The 23,410-nt window shown below is 39.3% G+C and overlaps 1 protein-coding gene across 1 annotated transcript in view; it reads left to right on the top strand.

Annotated features, from left to right (window-relative positions):
- Nucleotides 1-23,410, top strand: part of il1rapl2 (interleukin 1 receptor accessory protein-like 2) — a 536,417-nt gene that overhangs the window by 346,968 nt on the left and 166,039 nt on the right. Inside the window, exons 5-6 of the mRNA XM_036127086.1 lie at nucleotides 6,897-7,083; nucleotides 7,173-7,326. Of these exons, the coding sequence (XP_035982979.1) occupies nucleotides 6,897-7,083; nucleotides 7,173-7,326 (341 nt within the window). The remainder of the gene's footprint in view (nucleotides 1-6,896; nucleotides 7,084-7,172; nucleotides 7,327-23,410) is intronic.

Below are 23,410 nucleotides of genomic sequence, written 5' to 3'. Positions count from 1 at the left end.
TACGAAGCAGAGCCTTACACATCACTGCAGTGAAATTAGAGTTACAATTTTACTTTATTATGCAAAACAACAATACACCATTTTTAGAAAGGTGGGTCATTTAGAAAGAGAAAACAAGTAGATACATTGAAAAGACCATTAACAATTGAGGACATAATTGGATAACCCACTAATTCTCTAGGTTTGCTAAGATATTGACAAAGAATTTTCTTCTACATTTAATAGTAGCTTCATTTCACAAAATATTCAGACAAAACGTAAGTCTTCATAGTTGTGATGTCATAAATGGAAATAAGTATTTCAGACTTAATGAAAAGCTGGCTTTAAAACTTTTACTCAGGACACAGAGCAGGGGCTCTTTACTTCTAAACATTTTCTTTGAGGTTTTCTATAGCTAGCTCCGTGGCTCTCATTAGAAGCGCTGTGTTCTTCCCATCACACTTGGCATTTCTCTTCCAAATGTGGTGCGTTGAGTTGATGCAAAAGAGTGTTTTAGTTTAGTCTCACAGGCCACATCTCTTCCTCCCAAGCCGTCTCCGCATCATTTAGACGCTCACTGGGAAGCCAAAGTCTCCCAGTACATGTGCTCTCTGTACCAGGGGGGGTGCAAGATCTTAATCCATTACTGCGTAGTGTTTCCCAGGGAGTTGTTGGTGACTGCGGTACAAGTACCTTCAGATCATTAACAAGCTCCTCCTGTGTAGCTGTGAGCTAATCCCTCAACTGTCCCATGATCACTCTCACCATAGGAGCCAAAGCCTTCCCTGGAGCTCCAGGGTGACTGATGGTGGTTGTATATTTCCTCCATATCTCAAACATCCCTCCAACTGCTGTCAGCCTCTTACCAAGCTTCTACCGGGTGTTTGTTTAGCCCACATCAGTCTAGTGCCAATCTACAGTTTTGTCCCCGATGTTCTTTGACAGCTCTTTGGTCAGTAGTTTGTGGTGGTTGAGAGGTGGCTGACAGGTGTACTTTATACACATAATACAGGATTACACAGCATGTATACACTAAATGTAGTGGTTTTTGTGTGCAAGGTGGGCACATGACTGCTTATGGCAGCCAGGGTTCTTGTGTTTTGTAGATGATTTCACAAAGTTTTCATCCAATAACATAAAAAAAACATCTTACACTTCTAGGTGTTGCATTTTCCTATGTTTTTGTTGTAATGCTGTCTTTTTGCATTATTATTATTACTTTTTGCATTATTATCTTTTTTGCATTATTAAGACAAACATTACATTTAGAGACCATGCTTTTTGTTAGTAAGAGAGCAAAATCAGTAGGGGATTAATTATTTATTTCCCCCACTTGGATGGCCTGATTTTATGTGCTGGTTAATTGACTATTTTTGATGCATGTTACAATGATATACCAAACCCTAAACTTATAATAATACGAGTTTCACTTTCTGAGATGACTGTATAAAATCCTGCACTTTTATGCAATATTGTATTTTTTGAGATGTGCATGTATGCATTCAATAATAGATTTGGTTAAAAAAAGGAATTTGAATTCTCAAATTAGTTTGTATTTTTTTCACACTGTGTATTGCACTCACACATAAGTTCAGGAGGTTGGGTTTTGTTCAGTTTTGTTTTATATGCAGCTGCTTTTCTTTAATTTATTGTTGAATTATGTGAATTATGTAAAGTATGCAGAGCTCTGAGGTGCTTTATTTCCCCCCCAATTCCTTTCACATTGGTAAATTGACCCAAACATCGTTCTTGATGCAGTTAATCTGAGGTGTAAGCAAATCAAAACAACTTCAAGGGATTCCTAAAGGACTGCATGATTTCTGTTTGAGAGAGAGAGAGAGAGAGAGAGAAAGAGGGAGAGAGAGAGAGAGAGAGATATGCAGGAGCATTCAGAGAAAGGTAACAGAATCTGTGGAGAAGCAAACAAGATGCTGCAGGTCAGAGATAGATTGATGAGAAGGAGAGAAAGGCAGCGATGGATGGATAAAAAGCTTTCCAGGTCTCTAGTTCAATGCTCAGTGGTCTTAGTTAGGTCAGTGACCCAAATCCCTGCGCACCTCCCCCTCCACATAAAACACACACACACACACACACACACACACACTCTCACACACACACACACACACACACACACACACACACACACACACACACACACACACACACACACACACACACACACACACACACACACACTTCATTGATGGGATAAGTGGTTTAGATCCACTTAGATGAGAGGTTGTGGTTAAAGGACAATAGGCGAGGGAGTGTGTGTGTGTGTGTGTGTGTGTGTGTGTGTGTGTGTGTGTGTGTGTGTGTGTCTGCGTGTTACAAAGGATGAAAGAAAAAGAGATCAATGTGTTGCTTTGTGTCTTGAGTTTAGAAGACACAGAGTTGATCCTGCCAATACAAAAACACGCAGAAATCGCTATCACCTTCAGCACAACTTAAGACTTTAAGTCCAACTTTAAGTAAAAAAGGGAGCACGTCACTAATCACAACCAACTATAAAGTTGACTCGTTTTAAGTCTCTAACCTAAGTCAGCTCAAGGGCGCTTCAGTTTAACTTCGTTGCAGCAAAATACAGAATGAGATCAAAAGTCTGTACACAGTCCATAGGAACTGATACAGTTGTTCACTCGAGGTAACAAAGACAAGAGGAAAGCGAATTCTGGGCAGGACGTTTAAGACTTTTTGAGTAACTTGTGTGCAGAACTCATACGAGGTCCTCACAGGGAGTGAGAACAATGCCAACTTCACATATCTGACCAGTCACAGTTATAAAGCACACAACACATACATTCAATCCTGAAGAAGATTTCAGTTTTGTAGCCCACTAGAAGCAGCTTGTAGAGTTTCAGTTACATTCTCAGCTAGACAAACCTATTACAAGAAGCAGAGAGCTCCCCACTAAAGACTTAGTTGCACTAAAGGCAGCAGCTAACCTTAGAAGTATGACTGTTAACTGATGGGGCTCTAAATATCAGAAATGTTTCTTCAAAATCTCCTTTAATGAATGATTTGATCGTTGAGCATTGATTCAGATCTTGTTTGCCTGGCTGAACCTCAGCTTCCACAGCAGGACCCGCTCTTGCCGAATGGACACCTATTGCCTTGTTGAAAGTGAGATCCTGCTAAGTTGTTAGCGGCAATCTTCATCTTACCAGTACTGAAAAGCTGTCAAATCAGCATGAGGTTGTGAAAAAGTGACTAAAATGATTTGGGTGATGGAAATGAACAGGTCGTCAGATGTCCATTGTCTGTTTCAGTTGACTACATCAATTTAAAACATCTTAAACTGTAAGAGTTCCTGTAGCAGATGTTAACCATCAATGTTGTTCCTATGCACCGTTGTCTGGTCTGGTGCAGCGTTGTTCAGATGAACACCACTTGTTTTGCTCTGTGGCGTTACCCTGGTTGAGTGTCTCTGTGCTCTCCATGCCTGATAGCTGTTGTCTCGGGATCAGCTGAACCCTTAATCAGCTGAAGATTTATTCAGAGTACTTCTTAGTAGCTTGGTAGCGTCCAAGTCTCACTAATTGGACATTTTTGTGATAATAATTTCACAAAACCCTCCTTGGTAGAAAATCTGAAATGTCAAAATACTAGGAGCTCTGGACACAAATGTCACAGTGGAATTGCAGTCTTCCATTCTTGTGCTATTTATTTCCTGAGCCCCAAAACTTTAGAGCTCTATTAAAAGTCTTATGGGAAGAGCACACTGAGGGTGCCCCGCAAGTGACTTATCAATGAATGTGCTTCAATTGGTGGCGACAGTAGTCACTCCGTTGAGAATCTGTTTAACTGTTTAAAGGATGTCACAGCATGGATGAAACTGAACTTTGTGTGTCTAAGTGAAAACAAGACTGAGCTGATTCTGTTTGGTGAGTCTGACCCGCTGACAGGATGTAACAGTGCCATTGGCCTTCTTGACTCATTTGTGAATCTGTCAGAAATCTTGAGGTTATTTTGACATTGATCTCTAATTTGTTAGGCAGGTGAGTGCAGTAGTTACCTGCCCTTCTGCTCCTCAGGGAGTCATGTGAAAAATTCTCTCTAATACAATCTGGGTTTTATTTCTGTCTTCTGAGGTATTCTCCTCATAAACTTGTGAGACAGTTTGCTTCTTGCTACTCTCAGTCATGTTCAAAGTGTACAGTGAGAGCAGAGGTGCTACAATGAACAGCTAACACCGAAGCTAACTTGATACATAAACACATGCACAGCCAGCAAGAGGAAACTAACAGGGGGCGAGCACACACATTGTGGTAATGTGGGCATCAGTAGATAAGATGATTCTCCAGCAACTTGAAGTCGACAAAGATTGTCCACTTCACCTTTAAGCAGTCTGGTACCTTCTTACCACACTGAACCTTTGCCTCAACACAGGCCTTGTAGGACGCTGAGATCAGAAAAACATTTACTTCTAGACATTTAGAAGATTCAGCTGGTGACCAAGGGAGACCAAGCTTTTTCAGCTGCAGCTCCTAAACTGTGGAAGAGTCTTCCATGATCCATAAGATCCACCAGAACCTTGGATGATTTGAAATCATTTTTCAAAATCTCATCTGTTTTCATTGGCTTTTCATTCTCGGGAGCTTGAGCATTAGGACAGTGTTGTTGTTTTTTGTATAGTGTTATTTTATTGTTTTTGTTTTTATTGTTTGATTTATCCTAACCGTGACATTATGGTTTTTTTTGCCTATTGTTTTTAACCTTTTACTATCTTATTTTACCTGACAAGGACTTGGGTTACTCAGTTGTGTGTAAAAGTGTTATATAAAGATTGATTGATTGATTGATTGATTGATTGATTGATTGATTGATTGATTGATTGATTGATTGATTGATTGATTGATTGATTGATTGATTGATTGATTGATACACATTAGATTGTGCAGACGTTTTGCTGTTGAAACCTTGGCTGTGTTTAGCACCTTGTTATACATGCCTATTAAAAGGGCTACATAAATAAAGCCTGGCTGAATGATGATCTGTGGAGAACAAGCTACAGGAAGTCTCAAACCAATTAGTATTTTACATGGGGTTTGGTTTGTAGCTTTTGATAGACTTCTCTCCTAACAAGCGGTATTCTGCAAAAACAGAAGAAAAGTGCAAGCGGGCAAAAAACGTTTTCAAAGTAGTTCAGCTACTAGAAAATAAACACATAAACCTTATTGTGGGGAATACTGTAAAAATCCCTCAGTTGTAAGTAAAGGAAAGGTTGGCAGTTCTACTTAATCTTGAATAGGAATCTTATTTTAAGTCTTTTTTATAAACCATCACTTTACTTTGAGAACTATGCTTGTATGTTGATTTTTAGCTGTCATTTAAGTTAACAGACATGTTGGCGTATCGCAAATTTAAAAAAGTAACTTTTTTAAAGTGTGTTGACAAACTTTAAGACAAACATGCTGGCCCTTAATTAAAAAACATTTACTTTTTATTGTAATAGGCACGCATCTGAAAGGTTAATCTTTGGAAGAGAAAACACCACCAGCTAAATATCGCATATTTCTAAGATTAAACAGCCTGTTTTGCTTTTGTTTTGTTGGGTTTTTTTTCTATCAGAGCTAATTACTTCAGTGACGTCAATAATAGTTTACTTTAGGAGAGCCATAATTTAACAGAAATACCCACAACAGTGCCTGAAGTGTATTCCAGCCCTGAAAATAACGTAGAGACTGTTTTACACAGTTTGTTCTCAGCAAATTGAGGAAAAATTAATGTGACTGCTGTGGCTAATCCTTGGATAGCTAAACAAATCAGCTTAAAACAAACTCACTCCGATTAATTCGAGGGTACTTTTGAGGCCTTGGAGATACAGGCTCCATATACATGTTTTTACATTTAATTCACCTAATAGAAATGTTATGCTTGTGCAAACTTCTGGCTTAGTTTTGCTTAATCTCTGCGCTCAACATGCTTAATACTAACATCCCAATCAATTGTAAAATTGTCTGGTGCTTTGCTTAACTGGTTTTATTTCTTATTTAGCAGCTTAAAAGTATATTGTGTAATTTGGTAATTATGACAACAAAAGATCAGCTCGGTGTTCTTCAGAGGCTCCTTTAAATCTGGACTGAAAGCATTACTTTTCACTGAAGCTTTCAGTTCAAGTATTTATTTATCAGTTCATTACCATCATACCTTATTTATTTGTTTTGTATTTGCATGTCAACATTTCTTTCTTTTTATGTGATGCTTAAAATGTTACCATTGTACTTTTAAAGGGGACATAGTATGAAAAATCCACTTTTTTTAGTCCTTAAATTCATTTTATTGTACTTGGAGTCTCTAGGAGTGCAGCAAATTTGTAGTTTGTCCACGTGCTGCGTATATCAATCTTTATATACTGTTTGGGTCATATTTTTCAAGCCGTTCACTTTTCTCTGTGTTCTATTCTGTTTTGTGAACAATTACACAACAGTATTTTCTGTGGCGCTGCTAACAAGGTCACAGACTTCCAGCTTACAGATATCACAAATCCACCATTTTTATTTCTCCGAGCAATTTTGTGGTCTAAGCTGAAGGATGCCGAAGCTACAGAAGAAATGGACAAGAGAAAATGTCTGGTTGTTCATTACACCGTCCTTCATTATGCAACAAAAATGGCCAAACAATGAAGTGGAACGTTCTGGGACTTGAAGGGGGTTAGGGTTTGGTGTATCGTCTTTAGATTTAAAGAGACCGCACCAAAAACGGTTGCTCTCAGAGACACCTTAGATCAGGGGCAAAAACAGGAATGTAGGGGTAAATTACCAAGGGATTCAGACCAAAGCATTGCCGTTCCATTATAAATAGACTGAATGGCTCCAATGTGAAAAAGAAGAACTGAAAAGCATGATATGTTCTCTTTAATATATTTCTTGTTGTAATGGGAAAACGCTTTTGCATTGTTCCTCTGACCCCTTTAGAAACTCAACATACTGCATGAAAGTGTCCATGTCCATGACTGTGGAGGAGAGCGATGAGGGGAAATGCTTCAGCAGCAAAATCCGGCACCTGGAGAAGGCCGAGGTAACCCACAGCAAAATCATCACCTGTCCTGATATAGAAGACTATCTGGCTCCCTACAAACAGCCGCAGATGACCTGGTATAAGGTAAGGAGCAGTCACTGAAAAAGCACAATGAAATATTTACCTGGAGACTGCTCCATGGTGAGGTCGGTGCTGCTCGTGTCTCCTGTCAGGAGTGCGAGCGAGTGGAATGGAGAAGCTCCATTACTGTTAACACCACACACGTTTGGATACCTGAGGTGGAGGAGGGCGATGGGGGGAACTACACATGTGAATTGCAGTATGGATCCAGACTGGTGCGACGGACGACGCAACTCAAAGTTACAGGTAGGAAACAGCATACGGCTGCATGGCCGGGTGGTCCAGAAAGGGGCCACATTTTCCATACATTCTCTTCAAATGATGTCAGTGGAAGACAAAGAAAAAAAACAAGATTCAACTTAAAGTGGTATTTAGTCTGGACAGCATTAATACAAGAAAGGCTGCATGGATGATACTTCAATTGGATTTATCTTGGGTCAAGTGAATCCCTGCACCTTAGAATGGATGCAAGGGATGAACAAACTATGACTTTTAGTGAAGAATCCACTTAAAAGACATTCTAAATAAATTCCTATTATTGCAGCAGAATAATTTCACACTGAAAATTTGGGAAAATCCAACATGTTATTTGGGTACAGTTGTTTAGGGCAGGAAAAATCCATTGTTTGGAAATAATTGTTTTTAACAAAGTCGCCAGTGGCACAGCTCTTGGGACCTCTAACAATTGATTATGGAACAAATGTGACTGAGTCATTTTTTTTTGTATTTCTTTTCATAACTATTGATCCCAAAGGTATTTAATTTCCCTTTGGGATTAATAAAGTATTTTTTGAACTGAATTAAATTAAATTAAACTGATGCAAGTTTCTAGGATCTTCTAATTGTATTCCAGGAGTTTAAGCTATCAGTCTGACCTCTAGGTTGAAAGAGCTCCCATATTTACTTTACCAGCATGAGTAGTGAACAGCATGGTTAAGACGGGGAAAAGACTTCCAGATGTTACTGTTAGAGAAGTGCAACAAAATGTGTTTTCTTGGCTCAACAACTCTGCATAAATGCATTTGATTTTTTTCCTGGGCGTTTATTGGTACCTCATTGGTCAGATGAGACCGAGATTGTTTCCATTTACCCATTTCAAACCCAGCATATGGAAAAACTTTTTTTTTTCCTGATGCCCAGTGTTGTGGGGGATCTGTAATGCTGTGGGCCATCTTCTCTTCCAAAGAAACTGGGAACCTTGTCTGAGAGACTGGAGTCAGGAATTCCTTGAAATACCAGGACATTTTTAATTAGACACTTCCCCCCACTAGAAAAATGCTAAATAAATAATTTGGTTATTCTGCTATAGATGAGGATCCATGACACAGGATGAAAATCAACACCAAAATGATTAGCAAGACACCAAATAAGCCATCTTCCATGCTCATCACAGTCCCCAGACCTAAATCTTGAAGAAAACTTGCGAGGTGAACTGAAACGAAGAGAACCTGGGAGGGAAGTCAGGACTCTGGATGATCTAGAGTGGATATGTAAATAGTAATGTCCATAGAAAACTATCTCTGCGTGCTCCAACCTTGTAAAATGTCACAGATAAGTATTTCTTATTTCAAACAGGGGGTTTATAAATGATTGACAGAAAACCACAGATTTTATTCAGGTTATTAAAAAACTATTATTCCCTAAAACAGGAAACGTTTCCCTTCTGAATACATGTGAAATTATGCTACTGCAATGTAATATGAATTTATTTCAATATCCTTACCAAAAAGTGCTAACCAACTTGTCCATGCATGTATGGTGTATGAGGATTATACACAGTCAGTCATTTTTGACAAACTAACAAGAAAGAAAAAATGTAGCACCGCAACCATTTCTCTACCTTCTCTGAACATTTAACAGCTCTCCTAACGCCTGAGCATCCATTATTTTGACAGATGACTGGACTCAGCAGTGCACCATTCATCATTACTTCAGCACTTTTAAACTTTCCTTAAGTACACTTTACAAATGTGACATAAATCTGTTGAGTAGGTTTTTAACTCAGTCATTTTTTTTTAACATATTTAACCTATAATTTCCCTAAATAAAACAGAATCCTTCTAGCCTCAGTGACTTTTGATTTTTCTTTGACTTGCCGGTAACCTTTGGACTCTGAGCTGATTTCTGTCTGCCTTGCTGTTTTGTGTGTATTTTAGGCACAGCCTTGCTCAATCCCGCCTGCTGGGGTTTTATTGCTGTGCCGTGTACAGTGTATTAATATAAATCTTGAGAGTCATTGTTCTGCCACGTACAGTTCATAAACATTTTTGTCTGTTTGCTTCTGCTAAATCTAATCTTTTCAGTGCGCTGATGATAATGCAGACTGACAGATTTCCTGAAGTGCTTTAGAATACCATGATTAGCAACATGTTAAAGCAGATATGGCTAGAACAATGTCCTTTTAGAGTGTGCTCTGAAACATTTACCGCTCCATTTCACCACGCTTTTTTTTTTTTTTTTTTTTAAATCCCAGAGCCAAAGTCAGTGCTGCTTTCATCCGGCACTTTGCGCTGTGTTTCAGATGTGCAGCTACCTCTTGTAAAGCAGAGCTGACATGAACAGGCACTGCTTAAATTTTCAGAGAATTATTCAGCACATTGCCAGGGTTCCCTCCGTCGCTGAAGAGGGGAACAGAATATGAAACTGTACCGATACTCCACATTTTCTCACGGAACATTTATTGCATTCAGCAATTTAGGTTTGTTCAGTTGCTTTGGGTGTTATGTTAAAACTTCTCTAGGTACAATTAATATTTAGCGTTGTGTACCTCCCTCCTCCATGTACAGTGTTAAACCAGAACAGGACTATCACAATATCATTTGGTGAGAACCAAAGTAAAGAAAGTGATATTGATGGATGGATTCCCATGATTTCCAATACCTCTGTTTGTTGTACCAGAGAACAATTTGTTGTTTTTATAGCAGCACTGTCTAAGTTTTGACCCAAGTATTGGCTGAATTTGAAATATCATATATGTTTTTTTTCAGGGCAATATACAGCATTTGCTGAGTACCAATGCTCTGAGTGGGCAGACCTTCTCCAAAACTCGCCTATGTAACGTTAGAGGATCAGCTCTGTCACTGAATGGGTCATGTGATCTAGAGCAGGATTTAGTCTAGAGGGGTGAATGTGGCCTTGTCTTTACAACTCCATGGCTTCTGAATCTGCTGTCCAAAACACTAAGGGAGACTGTTTAATTTTGCGACAGTGCAGTGTTGCCCATGGTCTTCAGGGGCAATAGACTTTGAAGTTTACAGGTCTAGCGCCCCTGGTGGCCAAAAGGTACAAGGTGGTGCTTTAACTTCTTGTAGAACCTTTCATTAAATTTTCAACTTTGTAGAAGTCTTGAAAAGAGAAGAAAATCGAATTTTCTCCATTTCCAACAATAGTTTTTGGCCAGTTTGTAAAGGCATAAGAAAACAATGCAGTCTACCAACAGAATAAAGAGTTACTCCTGATAGTTTTCTAGGTATGCTTTTACTGTACTGTCTATCCTCTAGAACCTGAAATACTCAGGTTATTGTGAGTTAATCATAAGTTCTTGTGGCAATGCAGAACACTGTGAAACCACTCATGAAATATGACTCATCTTCACAGTAGCTACTGAAGTTTACCGTAGTGACAATTGACCAACTAATACAAACTACATACAGCAACTAGCAACATTATTAGCAACTGTACAGAATAGAGTCTATACAGATAAATGACTGAGTATCAAACTCCTCAAATAAATTGCCCCATTGTGAGATATGAAAAAATCTAAGCAAATCAGCCAAGATATCAGGAAGATCATAGTGAATCTCAAGCTTGGTCGACTCTTGGATACATTCCTGGATCCCTTAAGGTGCCATGTTCATCTGTTTAGACAGATATGCATCTATAAACACCATTGGAATCTCCAGCCATTATACAGTTCAGGAAGAGGTTCGGTCATGTGTCCAAGAGATGAACATGTAATGAACACGTAAATACCTTGTAAAGGTGCTTCGTGACGCTGGAGAATCTCGTTATCCAGAGTGAAGCGAGTCCTGTGCAGACACGGGCTGAAAGGCCACGAAGACAAGAAGAAATTAGTCCAAAAGTAAAGTTTGCTTTAACAACAATCCCAGCTGGTGTGTGTCAGGAACTGTACACAGGGTTTGTACTCCTGACCAAATGGCTAGAAGACTCCCAAGCATGGGAAAAATGATGACGTAATTGCTCCAATTTGCATCTACAAATCTGAGAAATCAGAGAGATATTGATGGTCATAAGAACACATTTTTGGTGAGACAAACGTTGCATGAACTGAAGGGATTTCTTTAGAGCTGAGAATGAAAATCTACCCCAGTTAACAAGCTAAAACAGATCCTAATCGGTGTGTTTCAGCTTTAAATCATGCCCCTTAAATGATTAGATTTATGAGCTGTTTTATCAACTTTCAAATCTCCAAAAATAAAGAATAATAACAGCATCTCATCATGGATATGCTGCAGTGACTGACTTTATGATTACGTTCTAAAATGTTCTCAACAGGTTTATCATCATCTAATATCTATATGTCCAACCTTGACTCCTTTGCCCTCTACACAAGCAGAGGTAGACGACGCCTATTTGGCATTTGCACTGTCTACTGACTTTATTTACCTTTGACTGGCAGAATAAATATCACTTTGTTGTATAATATATCCGCTGGTTTACAGCAGCTCCTGGGGTTAAACCTCGCAGCTGTTGATCTTGTAGGCATGCCCGTGTCTGGTGGCAGCAGACTTGATCATGCTTTAAACATTAAATTGAGACGGAAGCAGAAAAAGGCAGAGCCTGAAGATCTGCTCCTGGCTGGGGTGTTAAATACACTGAGCTGCAATAAAAGCCTTGGAAATGGATTGCAACTGCGACTGGGGAGATGTGTTGTAAATTTCACACTCTTAGTGTACCTCATTTAAAGCTTCTCTGTTCCTTTTAAATATTTACAGCCCTCTAATTAACCACTGTACCTTAGGGAAGTGTACCCTTTGTTAAGATGGGGAATCTCTCGTGTTTGTGAAGCTGTTTTTAGCCGGAGGATATCCTGCGTAGACTTACTGTGGAATATTTTCTTTGCATCACTAACAGCTTGTTGTGAAGCCATTTTGCTCAGAATTATGTTCCCAAGAAACTAATTGTTTTTATTATTGTGTTTAGGGGGAAAATAATTGCATTTTAATTGAATAGCTCTTTATGATGCTGTGACTGGCTGTCTTTTTTTTTACATTGAGTAAAAGGAAACTGTTTTAGACATCTTTGTAAGGTTTATTCCTAGGATGCTTTGGATCAGATTGTGGTTGTTGTCAAGGCACTTAAAAACAATATTAGATAACTGGTATTGGAGTCCTGCTGTGCCACACTAAGTACCTTTTAAAGTTTATAAAAATGTTCATAATGAAAGAGAGATCATATTGGCTGCAGCAGCTATATTGTGGTAGCTGGTAGCTGCCAACTCTGTTGAGATTTAGCCAAACAGTTTAAAAGCTTCAGATCTGGTGGTGTTGATCAGCTTCTTCTGCACTGGGTTTTATTAACCCGTCAGTGAAGCCAACTTTCAGTTAAAAGCCTTATAAAACATCTCAGGTCATGTTTAGTTGAACCATGTTCACCAAAGGAGACCAGCTTCCAGATTTGTCTACAAATTTTGCGATGCATGAGTAGCAATTAAAAATCTGTGTTTTACTTTTGAGTTGTGCCTTTGACTTTTGTGTTGCATTTTTGGCATATGCTAGGTAGGCACAACCTTTTTGCAGCTGACATTAGATGAAGGAGGTTACCTGGATGGACAGCACTACATGTTCCCCTACCCCACATCTAAGGATAGCGTTAAGATTTGCTTTTAATTGGTTTTCAGGGACCATGGTGATTCCATGGTTATGAGTGAAACATAATTTAGGCGATTTGCAAACTATTTTACACCCCGTTTTAACAAAGATTTAAGGGTAAAATACTGCAAGCAATTTCCATAAAAGGTTAAGGATGAAGATTTAGTTTTAATATTTTCTTTTCTAATATCTTTTAAATGTTTTTATGTCGTGTTCTGACATCACGATCAGCTGAAAAAAATGATTAAATCCAACCCTGGGTTCTGTGGGAGCTTGTTGTTAGGCTTGAAGCTCAAACCAAACAGCTGACCTCTAACTGGGAAAAATCAATTCAGAAATATTAAAGCGAAAAACAAAAAAATCACATTTTCTTGCCAGGATAAAAAGGACTTGTTTACCAGGTTTTGGCTGTGAAGATGAAAAACATTCTCTTTTTTCTATATTTATGTATATTTATGTGCAACAAGTGTTGTGGTCCACAGGCATGCATGTTTTTTTCTTACTCTAGACTGAATGCAGCTTAAACATTCCTGTACATAATTGGAATTATGATAACAGGATTTCTGCTTATCGGAGTTGGCGGTTACCTGGTGTATGGGCAAATTCGGAAGCTCTCGGTAGCTGTTCTGGCCATGGCATGGCATGGTAAGATTTAATGGCGCTTTCCACACCCAGACTCAGATTCTTTGTGAGTAAAACCGTAAGCTGGATGTGATCCCGGCACAGCATCACATGTTGGCTGTGGTCTGAACTCAATGGTGCATGGAATAGAACTCAGGGAAGTTCTAAGCTGAATATACAGGGGGAAGACAAACAAATTTGACTGCATGGACGTGAAGGCTGATGGAAATTTTACAGTCAACCTGAGACAAAACAATTTCCTTGTTATCTGAATTGGCTGCCCGATGCCGGCCTTGGAGGCTGGTAGTCTCAAACTCTCCTGGATGTCAAGCAAACAAGACGGCTCCTGCCCTTCCATGACACCTGTGACCTGGAACAGTGCTTATCTGAACTGCTGATAAACATACCATCTAAGACTATAGCTGGATGGGGGGGGGGGGGCTACTGGACAGTCATGGGCCTACACTGATGCACACATGCACCCACACACGAACATGGCGATAAATACACCCCCCTCTGACTCACCGCCTCTGCTGTGCCCATTTGTTTTTACCCCCCTGGGACAACAACCCTGGTTTGGATGCGTTGCTCACTTAGGAGAACTGGACTGGGATCGAACCCCGCCCCCACCCGCAAACCGATCACCTACCCACGTGTTATGCTTATGATGTCATCTGTATGTTGTTTTGTTTGTGCTGAGGGTTTTTCCTGCATCGCCAATTCACTTTTTTATTCTGTCAACCATCCTAATGTGTTCTTTTCTATATTCTGCGAAAGGCAGCACCTTGAAAAAAGCAGCAAGGCCTCAGAGACTAGTCTACCCATGCTTCTCTTTCTTTGGATGGGTTGTACTGAAACGTAATTTTCCCCACGGGGGACAATAATGCAGTTCAATTTAATTCCATTCTGTGTGAGCAGTAAATCAAAAGAAATAGTCCTCTTCTTTGTGTCACATGCAGCAAGCAGATCATATAAATAATACTTTATATGTTGTCATGTCTAAATAATAATTTAATACACTTGCTTTGTGTATTTGCATGTAACATATGCTCACTACTGCATCTATTTGTTCTATATTATTTTATTTGCTTGGTTGTGTTTGTTTTTTGGGCATATTGTCTTACTCTGTGATTCTTGATCCATTCTGCTTTACTAACTCACCAAGGGCCAGCTGTTTGAAGCAGGATTAGTGGTTTACCATGGCAACTTAAGTGTCACTAAGCCATGTATCATGCTGCTTGATTTCAGCTAAAAAAGCCTCGATGTGAAAAGAGCAAGTGGCAATACGTATGATCAAGGGCACTGGATAGAGAATGTATTTATTTATTTATTTATTTATTTTTGTGTGTGAGTGACAATAATATCATTACCAACCAATTTGTTGCGACCAAGCTTGGTCTTCATCGGGATCATTGTCTACTCTGTGTTACACTCCTGTTCTTTGTTACCTTTACAACCCCATAAAAGATTTAGCCACTGATCAGTAAACTCACAATGTTATATTGTTGCTTAAAAAAATATATGCTGTAAATGCAAAAAGGGATTGTTGCTTAGGGGATATAAATGAACCTTTCTTGGTCTAAAAGTCGTTATCTGTCATTAGTAACACTGTATTGACTTTTCAAGTTCTGATTATGAACTTAAGAGAACCAGCTCGCATGATATATATATATATATATATATATATATATATATATATATATATATATATATATATATATGTATATATATATATATATATATAAAACAAATGCGATTTGGTACAACAGCTAAAAGGAAGAAATGCCAAACTCTAGGGTTCAATTACTCTAAAAGACCAGTCCATTATTAGGTCACTATCACTGCCATGTTTGACTTATGGTATGATGTTCTTTTCTCAAAGTGCTGTATTGATTTACTAGATGCATCGATGTGTACAGAATATTTTCCCAAGTCTTGGGGATCATCGGGTTATTTTTTTTGGTTAATATAAAATCCGCCATAGTTTTTATTGTTTTGGTAAGCAGAAGTTTTCACCTCTCCCATGGATGCCATTTTTTACCTTTAGAATGCGTTGTGGATCTCCTGTTGGAGTAATCCAGGTTTACCAACCACTCCCGGGAAGGTTTACCATTATTCCATGTTTTCTCCAGTTTTTACAGTTTTTAATTGTGTTTCATTGTGTTTTGCTGGAGGCCAGAGCCTAAGAAATGCCATTGTAACACTTTCCTTGTGGATACTCTCGTATTTTGTGCTTTCAATTAGGGCCTGATATGTTGTTTTTTTTAGATCTCCAGTCTACTTCGTGTTGTCAGAAATGTTTTGTTTAAGTGATTTCTTTAATCAAAAGATCTGAAAGTTATCAAGCCCGTGTGCAGCTCGTACCACTCAACAAGAAGAAAGCGTTTGTCACAGTCACTTTGTATTATGACCTCCATAAGCTATTTTTTCCACATAGGGCCTGTTTGGTTGGGATAATTATTTTGATTGAGAAGTTTACTTGAAAACTGCATTTTGTATTCATTTAGATTGCCCTTATCTGATACTAAAACATAACTGTTGATTTGAATTATTTAGTTGTGACAAAAAGCAAAAGCAGAATAAATCTGTTAGGAGGCAAACTCATTTACATGGCACTGTGATCAAATACACACACAATGCTACTAGGCAGCAGTAGTACTGACATTAGTAACAATAGGAACAGTCGGAAGAAGACCCTGAGAATGGATAAATTGGTACAAAAGAGTCTTTTTTCTCTTTAATGCCGTTTGCAGTTTCTGCTCTGTGACTGTATTACCTTATAAAGTGACAGAAAAGACTGCCTTTTTAGTTGTAGTCTCTACTACAGAAAGTTATGGTGGAAATAGGTCTGTCATGTTTCACCATAGCTGTCATATCACATTTACTAGAGTATCTGTTTTATGTTATGCAACACACATGACCACAGTGAGAGGAAGGTTGTTCAATGTAACATGTCTGAGCTAATTGAGATTTTTTTCTGCCAACTTCTTAGTGATGAATCCAGTGACCCCCCCACCCTCACCCCCCCATGCTCTTTCTTCCAAGACCCATTTTAAAAAAGTCTCATCCATATTTCAGCAGCATTTCAAAGTGAAACGTGTGTTAGCAAAGCACACAGCATTCAGGCTAAATTTAACGGCTGAGCATTTTCTGTGCTGTAGTACTTTATTGTGTGGGTGAAATAAATACAGATCGAGAGAGAAAACAAAGAGAAAGGCAGAGATATGGAGACAATTTACTGCGGTACAAAATGTTGGCAAAATCAATAGAATATTGTCTGATCTAATGATATTTGCTCCACACAGCAGTTTCGCCTCTGCCACGCTCTCATATCCTGTACAGTATGTAGGACACTGGATGTATTTAACAGAACTTTGCTGTTACCTTTAAATCTGTCTGTTACTTTTAGCCATTTTATTGTTTTATAATGCACCTGGTCCGCAGTGCCTGACATCCTTGCTCTTACTTCTCTCAATTGAATTTCGTCTTATGACGTGCCACATCTTTTCTGTCATGTAACTGCTCAAACAGTACTATATCTGTATGTATTACAACATACATTAATCCCCCCCACCTACTACTTCAAGGTCTTATACCGTCTTGTTAGTCACCGAGAATGTGCAGTGGTGATTTGTTTTTACATTTCTTAAGTGCTGTGATAGAAATTGAATAAAATGATGGTACTATTTAAAGTGATTCACACCAAATAATGTGAGAATGGTTGCTAATGATCGCGCACATGAACTTGAAAAGTCATCTGCTTGTTTTTTAGGAGCAGTGTGATAAAGGTCTTTGCATAGCCATGCAACTGTACAACAGATCTACAGAGACAGTAATTCAACAGTAACAAAAATCTGGACAACATATCTGAAAGCTGATGTACACCTGCATCACAGATCTCAGCTCGGTCCTGACTAAAAGTAACGTCATGAATGAAGTTAGCTGTAATAAGTAGTAGTGTTTTTGTTTTTTCCATTTAAGGCCCCCTTCACCTTCACCTTTACATGCTGATTACAAGTACATGAATGACTTCCCCGCTCCATAAGCCTTCATATCTTCTTGACAGCAGACTCGTGGCACAGGAGTTTCCCCTAAATTGTTCTAGCGTGTTCGTTTTCCATCAGTGACGTAAGGAGGTATGAGTAATTTTTTTCAGATTTAGATTTTTTTTGTCACTGGGAAAGATAAATCAAAATGATATTGGGATGGCAGCCATTGAGTTGTTCCAAAGAGAACAAACTCATACATGATTGCTTGCCTTTTATTTTCTGACTCCCCTGCAGTACAAAAGGTAAACACAAAATTGTTCCATCATGTTTCAGTTATGTGGAATAAGATTGCAGGTGTAGCAGATCTAGGAGATGAGCCTGGACCCTCCTCTCCCCAACGACACTCTGGGACCCTGTGTACGACATAAACAGCATAACAGCATCACCACACCTGTTCCCTTGGGATGACGGAGCCCCTCCCCCAGTCCTTAAAGGAGCAAAAAGAGAAATTTCATTATTTTAGATAGAAAGAACAAAAATAGCTTTGTGAAGAACTAAAGGTATCTTTTTAGACTGACTATGGTCAAACGTCACGAGACTTTACTCACCCAGGCTAAGCTGGGTTTGTTTATTTGAAATGCCTTGATGTTTGAGAGGGACCTTAAATTTCCCGCCTGGAAGAAAAACTCCCAGTGTAAGTAAGCTAACGAGATAGCCGTTATTAGCTCGACGCACACTACGTTCACGCTGCGCCCCTCCTTTGAGCTGCACGACACCACGCTTCTCGTTCTTCCCCGTACCGCAAACACCCTTTGGTCAACAGACATTGCTCAAGCTCAACCTAGTAGTGAAAAATCGCTTATTGCTCCTTGAAGGCTGAGTCAACCACCCTGCGGAGGAGCATACTTTTACCTTGTTGGTTATCATCACAGTCCACACCTTCAGACTTTAGTTGAGCGTTTTAAGTTCCGACGTACCAACATGCTTACAGCTTTGCTTTTTGGCTTCGTACTGCCCTCACCATGACAGAACGGAACAACGCCTGCTTTAACACGTTTTTCTGATTTTGTTTTGAGTAAAATTGCAATCACTGATGACAATGTACTTATTAAGACTTTCCTAAAAATGTACTGGAACACATACTGTCACCTTCAACAGCATATGAGCTTTAACAAGAAAAGATCTCTTTATTTAAGAGTTAAAAAGGTATTAAAGGCTAATTCCACCCACTCTTAGCAATGATTGGTTGTCAGACATGAACAGTGAGGTTGCATGCTGAGAAACAGGTGTACTTTGCACGTGATTGAAAATGCCCATTGGATTGTCTTACTCAGCATCGGGTTAAGTAATTTCCCTGTCGGTTCTTCCTTTTCTCTGTTTAGATTGAAACACTCAGTCACTGGCTCCAAGCACGCATTAAGCTGTGGCTGCATCATTAAACTTTTAGGATTCATAAATGTTTCAGTGTCCAGCCTAGTAAGATTGCAGTGTTTTATGGAAAAGTGACCAGCGTGCTCATTCAGGCATGAAGCTGATCTGAGCCGTTGTCAGATTGATGAAGACTTCTGTCTTGACCAAAGACACAAAGACAAACTGTAAATGGAATAGAAACTGTTCTCGGTGGCAAACATTTTTTTTCTCTTTTATTTGATAGTCAAGCAAATATAGTTACATCAGTCACATCTATGTTAAACTAACCTATAAACTATTTAGCTGTAGAAATGGCAGCTGGTGGTTTATCCTATCCCACTAGGCTTAGGGTCGCCTTCCTACAGTTTAGCATACATACACCATACTGCCTTCAGCTGAACTAGGCTACCACTGAGTTATTGGGGAAAATGTTGAACAAATCCGCAGGTTAAGCGTCAGAACTCTGAGGCACCATGTAGACCAAACATGTGCAAAAATACTGCAGAAGTGACAACAGTGCCACAAAACTTTGCAGAAATGGCCTGCTTAGAGCATTACTTAATTTCATGATACACTATGCAGACTCTTTGTCTGCAGTGATAAAGATTTGTTGGGGTGTGCTTGAGAACGCTCAGAAACTGTGCATACACCACTGAGCTTTGATCTATGGATCCTTAGACATGAAAAATAAACATGTATTTGATGTCAAAAGTAACACACTGAGTGTGACACTGTGGAACATTATGAATTTCCCACCTCTCACCCCAATACACACACTATTCAAAATTGGACCCATCAAATGTTCTACACATGGTGCACAGATGTAAGAGGACTTGATGTTTTACAAAACAGGCTATATTTCTTCATATATTGGGGGGAATAGCGGCCTAGTGCTCAGAGTAGAGCACTTGCATCCTTGGAAGGCTCCATGTTCCCCTGTTTCAGTCCTAGATCTGCCATTCTGGACCAAGCAGACAAATTGAGACAATAATGCAATGGTGCAATGAGCGAGTGAAAAGGATGCAGGAGTAAACATTATTTCCATTATTGTTATTAATATATACATGTTGGAAGCAGTGGCGATTCTACATTAAATTACTCCCCAGGCAAAAAAAAAACAAAAAACGATGCTCCATGGCTGGCTGACTGTAATTACGCTGACCTTGGCCCCTCCAGTAAAGAACTGCCGTCTCACAGCTAAAAAACAGCTGTAAAAAACTTAACTGGCTAATCTTGCACACAAGTTGCATCCTGCACACATTTCTCTACTCCACTCATTTCTTTCTCCTTACTTTCTAGCATGTTTGCTACTTTAACTCGCTCCAGTTTCTTTCTTGCTTTTTTTTTTTTTTCATTATGAGAGGCCGTTTGTATCTCGCAAAATGTCAGATTTGCGCAGACTCTTGTCAGACTCTGTGTAGTGTGCAGGGCTGCATTATCTTCTCACAGCAAGCAGGGGCGCCAATTTCTCACACAGTCAAATAATAGATAATGGGAAACCGCTTTTGAAGCACAGATGATCTTTAATTTATTTTTTTAACTGCTCGTTCACCTTTGCCTGGGTGGAGGTGGAAGTGGTGTACAGGAGCTCATACACATACAAACATGCATGTCCACAGTGCGATGAATGTAGGTGATGGGAGTGCTAGAGAAGATTAGTACTATATACGGAGTTATGTACATGAGGTAGGTGGATGTGGTATAGAGTATATGCAATATGACAATAAGAACAGTAAAAAGGAACAGCACTTTTGTCAGAGTCAGCTGTTCTTTAGAGTCATGGCCCAAGAGAATAACTGTTCCCGAGTCTGTTGGTTTTGGCTTACAGTGCTCTGTAGAGCCTACCAGAAAGGAGAAAGTGGGAACATGTTGTGGCCAGGGTGAGATGGATCTGCACTGATGTGTCTTGCCTGTTTCCCGACTTTGGGAAAGTACAGGTCCAGAATGGAGGGCAGGTTGGCACAGATGATCTTTTTTGCTTTCCTGACTGTCCGTTGCAGCGTGGCCCTGTCCTTTTTGGTGGCAGATCCAAACCACACAGTGATGGATGAGCGGAGGACAGACTGGATGATGGCTGTGTAGAAGTGAATCAGCAGCTCCTTTGGCAGGCTGATGTTCCTAAGCTGGCACAGGAAGTACACCCTCTGCTGGGCCTTCTTGATGATGGTGACTGTGACGTTAGGTCCTGGGTCATAGTAGAACCCAGAATCCTGAAGGTTTCCACAGCAGACACAGAGCTTTTGAGTATGGTGATGAGGACAATGTGTGTGTGTGTGTGCGTGTGTGTGTGTGTGTGGGGGGGGGGGTCCTGGAATCTATGATCATCTTCTCAGTTTTGAGCGTGTTCAGCCCCAGGTTATTCTGGCTGCACCAGAGACCCAGCCGATCAACGTCCCGTCTATAGGCGGACCCATCACCAGATGAGGCCAAAAAAATATATATATCTTATTCCATGATATTTGCATGTTGACTGAAAAAGATAGGAGAATGTACACAAAATATATATATGAGCTTCCACTATAAGGGCAGACACGAGGTTAGGAGCTGTTGTCATTTGAGGGGGCTTGGTTTAAAAAGAGTTTCCTAAGAGAGTCAGACTTCATGCCAGTGGAAAAACTTTACTCATCAGACCGACTAAATGTCTCTTATAGCTTGAAAATGCCTTGGAGATCCTACAGACTGAGCAGAAGGCTAATTTATTTGTTAGCACACTCCAGTACAAAGACAATGCAAAGTGCTTTACATGAATAAAATGTAGGAAAATGAAAATAGAATACAAGCAAGTTGGAATAAAATGTAGAATAATTGAAACTAAATAAAACTAAGCAAAGACTAAAAACAGTTTCAGTGAAACAGTTTAACTAGAACAGTCGAAGGCAATCCTAAACAAATGTGTTTTCAATCTTGATTTAAAGGAACTCAGGCTTTCAGCACTTTTACAGTTTTCTGGGAGTTTGTTCCAGATAAGGACTAAATAGGAACTAAATGCTGCTTCTCCTTGTTTAGTTCTGGTTCTAGGTATGCAGAGTAGACTGGAGCCAGACGACCTTAATGGTCTGGAGGGTTGATACACTGATAACAAGTCTGTGATGTATTTAGGTGCTAAGCCATTCAGGGATTTATAGACTAACAGAAGTATTTTAAATTTTTAGGCAGACCTGTAAAAACACCGTTGCAGTAATGAATTCTAAAACAAATTGTTTTTCCAGATCCTGCTGCGACATCAGTCCTTTAATCCTGGAAATGTTCTTCAGGTGATAGAAGGCCGACTTTGTAATTGTGTTTTAGATGATTTTGGAGGTTCAGGTCTGAGTCCATCACTGCTCCCAGATTTCAGGGTTACCAGCTGAAGCAGCTGAAGCTGTGTGCTATCTTTTGATTGCTCCTCTATTGGGCCAAAGATTATTACCTCAGTTTTGTTTTTATTCAGCTGAAGAAAATTGTGGCACATCCATACATTGATTCCCTTCTTCACAAGGGTGTCTGGATAGTTACAATTTCGATTTACAATTACCTTAAACCGTAATGTATCATTGCAAGTATGGAGTGCCACTGTGTATGTCAGATAAGGGAGACAAGATGTAATCCAAAATGAAATTGCAAAGATTTCTTTTTCATTCTGTTGTAAAAAAGACGGTCAGAGGCTATAGAGCCGAGAAGCTCTAGAAGATGTTAAAAGTGATGTTACTCATCACAGTTTTTTTTTTTTTTCTTGGTATACAGACATTTGAGTTGACCTTGTGACACTAATGCCACAATTTTCCTGGTTACAGTTCCTGTTGTGGAAGAATGTAAGCTGTACCATGCATGGGTGGTAGCGCGCCTTTAAGGCACAAAGTCAGTGTATGATTTAATGCATAGTAACTCATGCAACTGTCCAACGAGCAGAACAGGGATGCAGCAGGGAAAGGCGAGGTCATACTTCCAGTGTGCCTCACTTACTGCTCTCCACAGCTCTACTTTACAGCAGATTGTTTCAATTATAACCCAATTTGCAAGTATTTTCACCTCCCGCCTCCCAAAAAAAAAAGGAACAAATGTTTTATGATGAATACATTTTGTTACATTACTGATTAAAAATACACACTTAAACATAAATTTACACAACAAAGGCCAACTAATAGCAACAGCCCTCTGTAATTTTAACCCCGATTAAGTGCATCATTTAGCTTTCATTTGAGTTGATTATTTTCCACAATGCAATTTTTTTCTTGCTGTTTTTTTTTTTTTATCTTAGCTGCTTGAAAATTGGCTTTTTTGACCTTCTGGTTTTATATTATTACCTTGGTATTTGAATCAAATCAAAATAATCTACACCCCAGGAAAAAATGCATGAGCAATGATGTTTTTTTCCTAATGAGTTCGACACTTTCATTTAGAGATTTCAGTTTGAGCCAAACGTCAGAGCTCGCCCACAGGTACACATTTCTGTCCACTGAGCTGAGGAGGAGCGTAGGGTCTGAGAACTCCTCAAAAACC

Source organism: Fundulus heteroclitus, chromosome 23, assembly GCF_011125445.2.
Source record: "Fundulus heteroclitus isolate FHET01 chromosome 23, MU-UCD_Fhet_4.1, whole genome shotgun sequence".
In the NCBI taxonomy this organism is placed as follows: Eukaryota; Metazoa; Chordata; class Actinopteri; order Cyprinodontiformes; family Fundulidae; genus Fundulus; species Fundulus heteroclitus.
The sequence above is the reverse complement of the archived record's forward strand: the minus strand, read 5'-3'. Positions and strand labels throughout refer to the sequence as shown.